Consider the following 13,427-nt stretch of genomic DNA (forward strand, 5'->3'; position numbering starts at 1 on the left):
TTTGATGTTTAAAGTTACGCTCTTTTTCTTTTATTACGTCTACCTAAGTAGGTATTAGGTATTTTGATAAAATTCAATAATATTTATTCATTCATTCAAAATTCATTCATTCAAAATTACTTGTACCCTTACCCTATTCGCTTTTTTTACCTATAGGTACTTTTAGTTTCAAGTTCCTGAAAGGTTTCTTTTTCAAGGTTCGAACATTTTTTTTTTTTTAGGTTTTCTAGGTACCTACCTATTTTTTTTTTTTTTTTTTTTTTTTTTAAGTTGCGGACCTGATTACCTAAGTGTACCTGTCAAGTCTACCTGATAGTGTGAGTGCTCTTCAGGTTTCAGGTAGACCTGACAGGCGGACCTGATTACCTAAGTGTACCTGTCAAGTCTACCTGATAGTGTGAGTGCTCTTCAGGTTTCAGGTAGACCTGACAGGCGGACCTGATTACCTAAGTGTACCTGTCAAGTCTACCTGATAGTGTGAGTGCTCTTCAGGTATCAGGTAGACCTGACAGGCGGACCTGATTACCTAAGTGTACCTGTCAAGTCTACCTGATAGTGTGAGTGCTCTTCAGGTTTCAGGTAGACCTGACAGGCGGACCTGATTACCTAAGTGTACCTGTCAAGTCTACCTGATAGTGTGAGTGCTCTTCAGGTTTCAGGTAGACCTGACAGGCGGACCTGATTACCTAAGTGTACCTGTCAAGTCTACCTGATAGTGTGAGTGCTCTTCAGGTTTCAGGTAGACCTGACAGGCGGACCTGATTACCTAAGTGTACCTGTCAAGTCTACCTGATAGTGTGAGTGCTCTTCAGGTTTCAGGTAGACCTGACAGGCGGACCTGATTACCTAAGTGTACCTGTCAAGTCTACCTGATAATGTGAGTGCTCTTCAGGTTTCAGGTTGTTGTTAACGTTACTTCTCCGTCTTTAAGCCCAGGATCTGCCCCACCTCTACGGGATTGGTCCTTTCCCAGTTTCAGGTAGACCTGACAGGCGGACCTGATTACCTAAGTGTACCTGTCAAGTCTACCTGATAGTGTGAGTGCTCTTCAGGTTTCAGGTAGACCTGACAGGCGGACCTGATTACCTAAGTGTACCTGTCAAGTCTACCTGATAATGTGAGTGCTCTTCAGGTTTCAGGTAGACCTGACAGGCGGACCTGATTACCTAAGTGTACCTGTCAAGTCTACCTGATAATGTGAGTGGTGTTGTTATAGCTGTAGGTACCTACTGTTACAACTTGTCGTTCGAAAAAAGAAATAGTGTCTTGTGTGGTGGGAACTCTCATTTAAATTGCATTGCCTACAAGGACATTCGGAAAAAAAAAGAAAAAATCGGATGAAACTCGCAAATGGAAACGGGCCTTTAGGAGCAGACGTGACGTCATCAATCAGTTCATAGCAGTAAAAAAGTCCGGCTAAAAAAATGTGCATCGTCTGAATATACCTTTTCCTGCCAAAATTTAAAAAACAACGGTTAAACAAACAGTGGCGCCAAAATTTAAATATTGATAAGTTTTGATAAAAGATAAAAAAAGAAAAAAGTCATAAAAAGTGAAGTTTTACGACTTTTTGGGTGATTTTAGGTTCCTCTGATTTCTGTTTTTGCCAATATTAGTTGTAAAGCAGTCCGTAAAACGGTAGAAGAGTAGAACTACATTTTTCTCAGTCCACACCATGTAGTTGAACTAAAAAAATATTCTCTTTTAAGTATCGTGTCCAATACAATAAGGTATGTTACCCAAAGTACCATGTTCAGAAGCCACAACAATGGAAAATTGTTTCAAGAAGGAGCTGTCAGGCTGTCTTTCTATTTTGTTGTCATGGCTTCTGAATGATTATTAAGGAGTGTGGTACCACTTTGCCCCACCAAATCAAGAAAGTTTGAATGCGCTACTAGAGATATTCTCTTTTATCCACAGAAAATCAGCAGCACAATACGTTCAAGTATGAACCGGGGAAGTCTTATATCTACAAATATGAGACTCACGTTAAAACGCTGATAGTGGGTAACAGTGACGAGCATGCTTCCACTAAATTGGACACCACGGTCATCATTTCAGTTCTGACACCATGCGAGTTCAGCTTACAGGTAAGTTAAAATGCATTTTCCTTTCTTTAAGCTTTTGTATGTGAAACCAGTTCTTTTTTTTTTTTTTTTTTTTTTTTTTTTTTTTTTTTTAACTAAATGACGAATATCTTTAGATTCGTTAGTATTTTGCTGATTCTGAGCACGTTGAGTGGTCATTTGGCTTTGGTTCGTAGCGAGAAAATCGTTAGAGGTAAGTTTATGATTTCGTTTTTATCTTTTAGAAAAGTTACCTACATCTGGATTTTTAACTTCCATGGGTATAAAAATGTGGGCAGAAACTGGATTATAGTCGGTTAGGGGGGGAGGGGGGGGGACATTTACACGGGTTCTACCCGCGTAGAATCGGGATACAATCCAGCTCTTTTCCACCCGGAGTCTATCTGGGTTCTACCCGGATTCTATCTCGGTTTTACCCGGATTCTATATTTTGGTTACTTGGGTAGGTAAGTGTCCCATTATTTGTCTCCCTTTGAGAGGGTCAAAGAGAGTAATATTTGGTATACTTACCCTATCTTAGCTTGCTCAAAAAGGCGCACAAGGGGGTGATTACAGTCTACACGTTTTAAATTATGTTGGAAATTAGGTACCTTTTTGATCGCAAGTTTTGTGGAGGGAGGTCTCGGGAAACACCTGCACACCTGTGCAAATCTAGTTTGAGATGCACTCGGTTAACGAGGTTGCTGGGTGCTGATTACCTAATCGCTGGAATTTGGCTCCAAACTTTGAAGAGCTTTTTCACGGTTTTCCTTAGGGTTTTCTCGACTTTTAACATTACCATCTTTCTATTTTACTTGGGTTATTTATGAAAATGGATACTTACGAGTTGGTTATTTATCCCGAAACGGAATTTCGTCTATTTCATAGACATTTTGAAGGGAAACTGAGTGTAGGTGTTGTTGTTGTTATTGTTGTTGTTGTTGTTGTTGTTGTTGTGTTGCTGATAGTGACAGTGGTGGGGGTGTAGACACTGTCACCTGATGACTAGCTGATCAGCTGGTCCCTCTTTACCATCTTTTTTTTCTATCCTATTTTACATGGGATACCTATGATTTTTTTTTCCAGGGACGGCCTCATCAATGAAATTCGGCCTGGCGCCGTCGTTCAAATTCGATATATACTGTATCTATATCTACAAATGCAAATAATGTATGTACACCTAAACATCGGCCCTGATGTCCAATATCATCATAGAAGGTAAGGTACCTCTATAATTATCTAAAATAGTCCCGTGTTTCATTGAATGATAACGAGAGCCTCCGACCTTTGAGTTACGTCGATAATCAGAAGCAAGTTCAACAAAAACAGTTTGTGATGATCGCCTTGTCTATCAATTTCATTGAATTTTTGTTTCTGATAAAGTTGATTAAAAAATTTAAACCCATAGACATAGAGGTAATATTGTGAAAGACTCTTTTTGTGGAGGCTACCTAATAATTAATTAAGGATTTTGAGTGAAAAATAACGAAAAACTAAAACAAAAAGATCGAAAGCTTATTCGTCATGGGTGAATTTTATTACGTGTTTGATGTTTAAAGTTACGCTCTTTTTCTTTTATTACGTCTACCTAAGTAGGTATTAGGTATTTTGATAAAATTCAATAATATTTATTCATTCATTCAAAATTCATTCATTCAAAATTACTTGTACCCTTACCCTATTCGCTTTTTTTACCTATAGGTACTTTTAGTTTCAAGTTCCTGAAAGGTTTCTTTTTCAAGGTTCGAACATTTTTTTTTTTTTAGGTTTTCTAGGTACCTACCTATTTTTTTTTTTTTTTTTTTTTTTTTAAGGGGTTTTTGTGGGGGAACTGTTCCCATCAGGATAAAATCCGCCCCGGGCGGGGATCGAAACCGCGGCATAGCGCTTACAAGGCTGGCAACCTACTAGTTTAGACGTAAAAAAAAACAGCCTAGTTAGCTTAGTTTTGGTTGGTAGTGCGTCTGCCTTGTAAGCGCTAAGCCGCGGGTTCGATTCCCGCCCGGGGCGGATTTTATCCTGATGGGATAATGTTCGTTCTCGGAACGGCTGGCTTTCTCTTAGCTGTCTTCCTTCTCTCTTCGATTTCGGGACGATAAGACCTTAGCAGTTAAGTTACTTCTATCAAATCTCTTACGTGAATAAATTAAAATAAAACTTTGAACCTCCTTCATTCGTTCACTGAGTCACCCTATATCCCTATAACGTCAACTAAGTAAATACTAAAAACCTGTACTTCCACTACAGGCAAGTTAATAAAAAAACTCATGGCATCTACTAAAAGTTAAATGGAATAAATCTTGTCTACTAGAAGTTAATTTGAAAAATGGATAGAAATTTTTCGAAATTATTTTATAGGATTTTTAAGACTTTTAGGATTTTATAGGATTTTTTAAGACCGCGCGACAGAAAAGGTACTCGTAACTCGTGTGTCAAAAACTTGAACTTGATAGGCAAGTATCACCTACTAGTTTTTTTAAGAGGTTTGACAGAGGGAACCGTAACTGCTAAGGTCATATCGTCCCGAAATCGAAGAGAGAAGGCAGACAGGATAGGAGAAAGCCAGTCGTTCCGAGAACGAACATTATCCCTTCAGGATAAAATACGCCCCGGGCGGGAATCGAACCCGCGGCGTAGCGCTTACAAGGCAGACGCGCTACCAACCAAGCTAACAAGGCTGGCAACCTACTAGTTTAGACGTAAAAAAAAACAGCCTTCCTTTTCTTCGATGGCTTCTTCACCTTCTTCTGAAATTGCAAACAGAATATTAAATTTAATTTTGTAGATTACCAAAGGAACTGGCACAAATGAGCAGTGATTAGTATTATAGGGTTAGGTTAAATTTAGGTTAAATGCAAGGAGTTTTCACAATTAGAGCAGTGATTAGTATTATTATAGGGTTAAGTTAAATACAAAAAGGCGCTTTTCTTTTCCACGGATGTGACTTCTGCATAATTACCCCTTTTTGTATTTAACCTAAACCTATAATAACACTAATCACTGCTCTAAATGTGAAAACTCCTTTTTGTATTTAACCTAACCCTATAACACTGGTCACTGCTCTTTGTGCCAGTTCCTTTGGTAGCAATATTCCACGGACGTGACTTCTGCACAAGTACCTGGGATGTGTTCTCATCCCGTAGTATGTCCCTCATCAGATGGGCAATATGTTGCTTCCGTAATCCATTGGGACCTTGACTGTTCAATGGACTATCACCACTGGCTTTCCCTTCAGTGTGAGATTCCCATTTTTAGGATATTGGATTGCCTCTAGATTACATGGAGCAGTTACCTCCGATCTATAGGCACTTCAGGAGTACGTACTTATCTAGAGGAGTACCTGCTTACCTTTACTTCTTCGTCAGAGCTAGCACTAGCCTCACTGTCAGAAAGTTTCTTGTTCTTGGGCATTATCAACACAACAATTAAAATGTACTAAACAAATTTAGAGGGTGACTAAGATCGCCAAATTACCAGAAACCAGAAAAATTACACTAATTTAACATTCATACACAAAAGGAATCGGAAAAGCGGATAGCGCTAGCGGAAAACCTCGTTTCGAGATCGAAATATCGAAAAGTTTCTTGTTTCAGAATGTTTCTTCAAATCTGTTTAATCTGTCGATTTGTCGAAAAACCGGCAAAGAAGGCGTATTTTTTTGGTGTGATTTGTAAACAAACGAGTTTTGTGTGATCACGATGAAAAAAACACGCCGAATTTTTTAACCGGACTTTTTTTGGAAGTAAAAAAAGCTTGGTTCACACGGTGGGTATTTTTCATACTGTGTAAACTGGAGGAAAAGAAATGGATGGAACACTGATTTTGAATTTTCTACAGTAAGAAAGAATGTAGGTATTGCAATCGGTCCAAACATTTTTATTTTAATTTTTTTAAGGAACCACCTTGAATATCTCGAGTACCTACCGATAGGAATTTGGGCAAAAACACTTGCTTTTTTCTCTGAGCAAGGTTGCAATAGTAAAGAGGATAATAAGAAGAAAAAACTCATTTAATTTGTTTCTCTATTCGGATGACTCTCCATCTATTTTATAGAAATATTAAAAATATTATGTAGTTAGAAATAAGAATGCCTTTGTATCAAGCACAACGCGTACGTATCATATCACGTTAAATGGTAAATTAAATTATCAACTTAATACGTAGGTAATGATTGATTATAATGATTTAGCGCTTCCCAAAGTGTCGCCATTAAGATCAAGTGGGCTCAGTTATTTGAATAGTCCGAGTCCACTTTCTGTTACGGTTTCTTCAAATTAAATTATTGATTTAAATTTATTTAAGGGTCTAGGTTTACTCTGATCGAAAGGGCAAGATAAACCTCTAGACCTTTGACCAATGGAGTGTGCCTGAATGCATGTGATGTGTTCCAATTCACTCGACCCTATAGGATCACACAGTCAGCTCCCATGGCGTAGTGGTCACTGCGCTCGCCTTGCACGCGGGAGACCCGGGTTCGATTCCCGGCGGGGTCAAGAAATTACAACTGCACCACTGAGGTTGGTCCCAAAAGGAAAATACACCTTTTTTTTTTTAAAAGAAGTTTGACAGAGGGAACTGTAACTGCTATGGTCTTATCGTCCCAAAATCGAAGAGAGAAGGAAGACAGGATAGGAGAAAGCCAGCCATTCCGAGAACAAACATTATCCCATCAGGATAAAATCCGCCCCGGGCGGGAATCGAACCCGGGGCCTAGTGCTTACGAGGCAGACGCACTACCAACTAAGCTAACCAGGCTGGCAAAATACACCTTAAATTCCACTTTTTTTGCCAGCCCAAGTTATAGTTAGCTTTCAGGGTACCTAGCAAGCCTGTCTTGTAATCACTAAGTCCTCTTTTCATGAGAAAACGGCTTGCCCAATTTTGATTTTTTTTTTTTTGTTGTGGTTGTTGAGAACAGTACTGAGGGTGACATAGGCTACTTCAATTTGTCACATTCCATCCTGATTCAAAATGGTGGCACTTCAGAGTCCTGCCTCTTATGCTGTGCTGATCCTGTTCAAAGACGGGTGAACCACTAGTAATAACAACTACCTAATAGTAAAAAATCTTTTGTTTCAGTTGAAGAACAGTACACTCATTGTAGACTCTGCCATAGCTGGCCCATACGGGGCTCAACTAGATGCAAAGCCTTTACGATTCTGGTTCAATCAAGGCCGAGTGGATCGGCTGTGTCCTGGGTTCGATTCTGACCCGACGTTCATATTGAATGTGAAGCGAGGGATTCTATCAGCGTTCCAGACTACGAGTATTCGGCCTGATAGTCTGCATTACGAGGTAGGTATAATTATTGTGTCTAGGACAATTTTTTTTTCTTTTTTAAGATGAGTGTTCCACCGCCGTTTTTATTTCGTAGCAATGAAACAACTGCTACATTAGACGCATGTGGCCTGTGTCGTAGCATAAATCAAGAAAAACTAAATTTAAGTTAGGGAAAACTACACTTAATTTAAGAAAAAATTTAAAGAAATACTCAAGGTAAAGAAAAAATGAAAAGGAAAACTCAGAAAGTTAAGGAAAACTACACGTAAGTTAAGGAAAACTAAAATGAAGTTAAGGAAAACTACACTTAAGTAAGGGAAAACTACACTCCGGTTGAGTGGAAGAGCTCAGTAAATGACAATCCTGCTATTAAAGTCATTATAGTGCCAAGTATTTGTCACTTTTTATTTTTATTATTATTATTTATTTTTTTTTCATCTTGATGGATGACTTTTTTTTAATGTATTTGCCATCAAATTCCCAATTTTCTTTGGCAAACATCAGAAAAGCCCATCACCAAACCCCAAATTTGTCAAAATTTATTTTTGGATCAGACTCTTTGGTACCGTTTGTCCAAGATCACACTGTTTGGCACTGTGCCAAATAGTGTGATTTTACTTTAGGTTAATTTTACTCTTAGGACAATGGCCTAATAGAATAGCTCATTCCTTGGCATTTGTAAACACACTTTAGGTTAAGAAGACTACACGTAAGTTGAGGTAAACTGCACTTGTGGGACTTTTAGCTGCAATTTTCTTTGTTTTTTCCCCAGGAATTATCCAAAAGTGATGGCGTCAGAATGGCAGCTCTACTACCTCTGGGCAGTCTAATTTACCGCTACTGTTCTACTGTAAACTGCCAAGAAGATGAGAAATTTATTTTTGGATCAGACTCTTTGGTACTGATTGTCCAAGACCACACTATTTGGTACTCTGCCAAATAGTGTGATTTTACTTTAGGTTAATTTTACTCTTAGGAAAATGGCCTAATAGCTCATTCCTTGGCATTTGTAAACACACTTTAGGTTAAGAAGACTACACGTAAGTTGAGGTAAACTGCACTTGTGGGAATTTTAGCTGCAATTTTCTTTGTTTTTTCCCCCAGGAATTATCCAAGAGTGATGGCGTCAGAATGGCAGCTCTACTACCTCTGGGCAGTCTAATTTACCGCTACTGTTCTACTGTAAACTGCCAAGAAGATGAGACTGTTCAAAATATTCTAAGAGTATTTGTCCTTTTATTTTCAATTGCTATTTTTCAGATTGCTATTCAATTGTCATTTATATTGATGGTAGTCTAAATACTCTGGCAGTTCAAAGTCTAATATCCTAGCTATAATCCTGTAATTTTCCTTGTTTTTCTTCAGGAATTATCCAAGAGTGATGGCGTCAGAGTGGCAGCCCTACTACCACTGGGCAGTCTAATTTACCGCTACTGTTCTACTGTGGATTGCCAAGAGGATGAGACAGTTCGGTCTATAATGCGAGCGCTGGATTATAGTCTGCCTCCGTTTTGTAGAACGTACACGAATAAGGATACTTTGGTGACGAGTGCTACACTTAAGGCTATAGGTGAGTAGGGGTTTTTTTTCCTAGAGGTTTGATAGAGGGAACTCTAACAGTTTAAAACTGATTCCTACAGCCTTGTTTTGGGTTCTTTTTCGCTTGATTTGTGAAAAATCAATTGATTTTTTAATTTCTTTAAGGACGTTTGATAGAGGGAACTCTAACAGTTTAAAACTGGTTCCTACAGCCTTGTTTTAGGTTCGTTTTCGCTTGATTTTCGTGAAAAATCAATTCATTTCTTAATTTTTTGAAGGAGCTTTGATAGAGAGAACTGTAACTGCTAAAGTCAATCGATGTCGATCGACGGCCGGTCGACTATGTGTGGACGCAGCTTTAATGCTAACTCAATATCCATTGTCTCTATTTTTCAGGTAATGCTGGTATCTACACATCCAATCTCAAATCCTGCATGTTCGAGCCTATTGGTCATTTGGAAGTCAGACTCAACGCTATACGGTCTCTTCGTAAAGTCCCCTGTTCTGATGTACACAATTCTAATGCCCTCGGTAAGTAATAATAATAATAATATTACCTAAGTAATAGACTCTTGAGTGGAAGGTAACCACTAGGCGCGGTTGACGCAAGAGGCGTTCTCTACCACCTAACCCTTAGAGCTCCATTATGTGTTTTTTTTTTATGTATATAAATAAATAAATGTCTTTTCTTTGTGTTACTATATCACAACTTTGGTGCTCACTGCAGCATTGTAGGATTTTTCCAAATACATATATCGCAATAATCCAGCTCCCAATTACCTACCATGCTGGCACCGGTCGCTATGCGCATTTATATTACATAGCTACTCATTTTCCACACGAGGCTGAGTGGGCCCCGTAACGGCCAGTCACGGAATCAAACATTTGCATTATACAAATTTCTTGACCCCGCCGGGAATCGAACACGGGTCTCCCGCGTGCAAGGCGAGCGCAGTGACCACTACGCCATGGGAGCTGACATTGGGGGCTTTTATGGGGCAAAAAACTGATTTTTACGGGTTAATTTCCTATGGGGCACTTTGAGGTTGAACACCCTGTATACATAATTAGATAATTAATTAATTACATAGGTACCAGTAAGTAGTGAGAAAATCGCACAACTGGCTTTTATGTAGGTAACAATAATAATAAGTTTATTCTTTCATTCTTTACATATTCTTCATCATCCCTGTAATTACTTCTGTACTTTTAGGGACCATAACTTCTTCTCCTACCCGCCTATTTTAGAAAGCGTGGTAGAAGAAGAAGGGGGATTTTTTTTTTCAAGAGGTTTAATCGTTTGACAGAGGGAACTGTAACTGCTAAGGTCTTATCGTCCCGAAATCGAAGAAGAAGGAAGACAGGATAGTGAAAAGCCAGCCGTTCCAAGAACGAACCTTACCCGTTCAGGATAAAATCCACCCTGGACGGGATTGAACCCGCGGCCTAGCACTTATAAGGCAGACGCACTACCAACCAAGCTAACTAGACTGGGAGAAGGGGGTAAAGAACTTCTGAACGAAGTGACAAGTTCTAGTAAATCACGCTAGATCGCGCTATTGTACCGGTTTAGTTTTGATTTTGTCCCATGTGTCTTTCTAGTTTACTTTGCGTTCAGTAACAATATTTTTAGAAAAATTCTTTTATGTTTTAGGAGTGAGCAAAGTTGTGCGCAGGACTTTACACCAAGCTCACGCATTCTGTCCAGCGCCCAATGTGAGGAAACACATGTGCTGAAACCCTTCTCTCAGGGTATGCAAGGGGCGAGCATCTTGGTTAAGCAACGCCTGACGCATCTGGTCACCCGAAACTCTGACGAACTGGATCTATCCTATGGTAAGTTGTGATTGTTTACAAAGGCAGTCGCTTTTTAGTCCGTCCTTCCTTTATTATTACTAATAATAAAAGGTATAGTGGACGGACTATTGTATTCGCTTCGGTGTCTGTCTGTCTGTCTGTCAGTCAGTCAGTCTGTCCCCATAGAAGGACTTATCCAAACCTGGTCGACCTAGGTCTTCAGAAACCGGACTTTTATCCTCCATCGTTGATAAGATACTTAGGCTTGTATTTTTTGTTTTCAAGTTCTAATCAATATTTTTTACTGTTCCCTCTATCAAACCTCTCACTTGAAATTCTCCTCTCACTTGAAATCCTCCTCAATTTTACTTGAAATTCTCCTCAATTTTCACTTGAAATCCTCCTCAATTTTACTTGAAATTCTCCTCAATTTTCACTTGAAATTCTCCTCAATTTTCACTTGAAATTCTCCTCAATTTTCACTTGAAATTCTCCTCAATTTTCACTTAAAATTCTCTTCAATTTTCACTTGAAATTCTCCTCAATTTCCACTTGAAATTCTCAATTTTCACTTGAAATTATCCTCAGTTTTCACTTGAAATTCTCCTCAATTTTCAGACGATGATCAAATAAGTGGCATTTTCACCACCCTAGTGTATGCAACCCCCAGCACATCTCTCCTAGACACCTCTACAGAATCTAGCGCCACCCATGAAGATGATTCCATGTTGAGACAATTGCTACCTCAGTTCGCGGTTCTGAGCAAGTCTCTCAGAGTGGGGGTTGGGGATTCGACCTTCGCTCTCTCCTTTCATTGTTACTTGTATGTTTCCCTCCTACAGGTTTATTCTTAAACACGGAAGAAAACATCGAGCTACGTCTTCAAGCTTACCTGGTGAGCATCAAATGTGCGACCCCCGTATTACTAGACCAGCTGTCCAACCATCTCCTGGAAGAACCTGTCCATCAGGGTAAGTATAAAATAGAGTGGACTGCAGAGCATGTCTACGTTTTCTATTCTATTCTATTCTTTTCCATTCATATTCATATTCTATTCTATTCTGTTCTATTCTATTCCATTCATATTCTATTCTGTTCTATTCTATTCCATTCATATTCTATTCTATTCTATTCTCTTCCATTCTATTCTACTTCATTCTACTGTATTCCATTCTGTTCCATGCCATTCTATGTATTACCTGCCTCGGTGGCGTAGTGGTCAAGACGCTCGCCTGGTAATCAGGAGGGCGTGGGTTCGATCCCAGCCGAGGTATGGAATTGGGGATTCGATCCCCGATGCGTACTTGGAATTTCTGACCAGTCTTCGATCCGTGTCTGCCAATGTGATGGACAAGGTGAGTTATTATCAAGAGTATCATTATCCGTGATTATTTGTTAGGTTTTTATTAGACATCCTATGTTACCTATGTATCAACATTATTTCTTACCGTTTATATTATTAATGGCTACTTAGATTGTTTTCACCCGACTCGAGTTTCGCCTACTCTTTAGGCTTCTTTTCATGGGAACTGACTACTGGGTGGTTGTTGTTGCTGATAGTGACAGTGGGGGTGGAGGTACTGTCACCTGATCATAAATCAGCTGGTTCCTTAGATAAACAATCAACATCAGTGTTATCAGTAGCGCTTCTTACGACCAGTGGGGGTGGAGGTACTGTAACCTGATCATAAATCAGCTGGTTCCTTAGATAAACAATCATTATCAGTAGCGCTTCTCACCACCTTTGCCTTTAACCACAGGTCGCTCAAATTTTGCAGACAGCTTAAATAATTATTGATGATCAAAAGTGTCCGCGGGCCGGCGTTCGAGAAATGTACGGTTTGGCCGCTATTCCATTCTATTCTGTGCTATTCATATTCTATTCTATTCTATTCTATTCTATTAATATTCTATTCTATTCTATTCTATCCTATTCTATTCTATTCTATCCTATTCTATTCTATTAATATTTTATTCTATTGCTCTTTCAGTTACTGTTCACTACCGAGGTACTGGACAGGACGCTTCTCCTCACCCTAATAGCCCAGGCTGGGACGGAAGAGTCCTTAGACTTTCTGATACAACAACACGACTACCACGCCATCTCTGACGCGGAAATGAACCGACTGCTGCCTGAAATACAGACGTACCAAACCCCGAGTGGGTTTAGTGTTGAAAAACTGCACGTAAGTTAAGGAAAACTAAATTTAAATCAAGAAAAACTAATTTAAGTTAGGGAAAACTACACTTAATTTAGGAAAATTAAAAGAAATACTCAAAGTAAAGATAAAATGAAAAAAACTCAGAAAGTTAAGGAAAACTACACGTAAGTTCATTTATTCCTAGTTCTGCCACACAATCTCTGACACCGAAATGAACCGACTGCTGCCTGAAATACAGACGTACCAAACCCCGAGTGTATTTAGTGTTGAAAAACTGCACGTAAGTTAAGGAAAACTAAAATTAAGTTCAGGAAAACTAAATTTAAATCAAGAAAAAATAAATTTAAGTTAGGGAAAACTACACTTAATTTAAGAAAAAATTAAAAGAAATACTCAAAGTAAAGATAAAATGAAAAAAAACTCAGAAAGTTAAGGAAAACTACACGTAAGTTCATTTATTCCTAGTTCTGCCACACAATCTCTGACAGTGAAATGAATCAACTGCTGCCTGAAATACAGACGTACCAAACCCCGAGTGTGTTTAGTGTTGAAAAACTGCACGTAAGTTAAGGAAAACTAAATT

At 38.9% G+C, this 13,427-nt stretch overlaps 1 protein-coding gene and 1 long non-coding RNA gene across 2 annotated transcripts; both read left to right on the top strand.

The window, feature by feature from the left end:
* Positions 1–1,333: 1,333 nt before the first annotated feature.
* LOC113471327 lies at positions 1,334–7,364 on the top strand. Its single transcript, XR_003394069.1, has 3 exons — positions 1,334–1,730; positions 1,921–2,090; positions 7,146–7,364. It is a non-coding gene; the product is annotated as an uncharacterized LOC113471327 (long non-coding RNA).
* A 781-nt stretch (positions 7,365–8,145) lies between these two features.
* LOC108253607 lies at positions 8,146–12,954 on the top strand. The gene is made up of 8 exons (XM_026830405.1): positions 8,146–8,196; positions 8,451–8,528; positions 8,712–8,916; positions 9,282–9,416; positions 10,488–10,721; positions 11,301–11,465; positions 11,961–12,037; positions 12,674–12,954. Exons 1-8 carry the CDS (start codon positions 8,146–8,148, stop codon positions 12,875–12,877), a joined length of 1,149 nt encoding a protein of 382 aa, XP_026686206.1. The 3' UTR covers positions 12,878–12,954.
* The last annotated feature ends 473 nt before the right edge of the window (positions 12,955–13,427 follow it).

This window comes from Diaphorina citri, unplaced genomic scaffold (assembly GCF_000475195.1).
Source record: "Diaphorina citri unplaced genomic scaffold, Diaci psyllid genome assembly version 1.1 scaffold2300, whole genome shotgun sequence".
NCBI lineage: Eukaryota > Metazoa > Arthropoda > Insecta > Hemiptera > Psyllidae > Diaphorina > Diaphorina citri.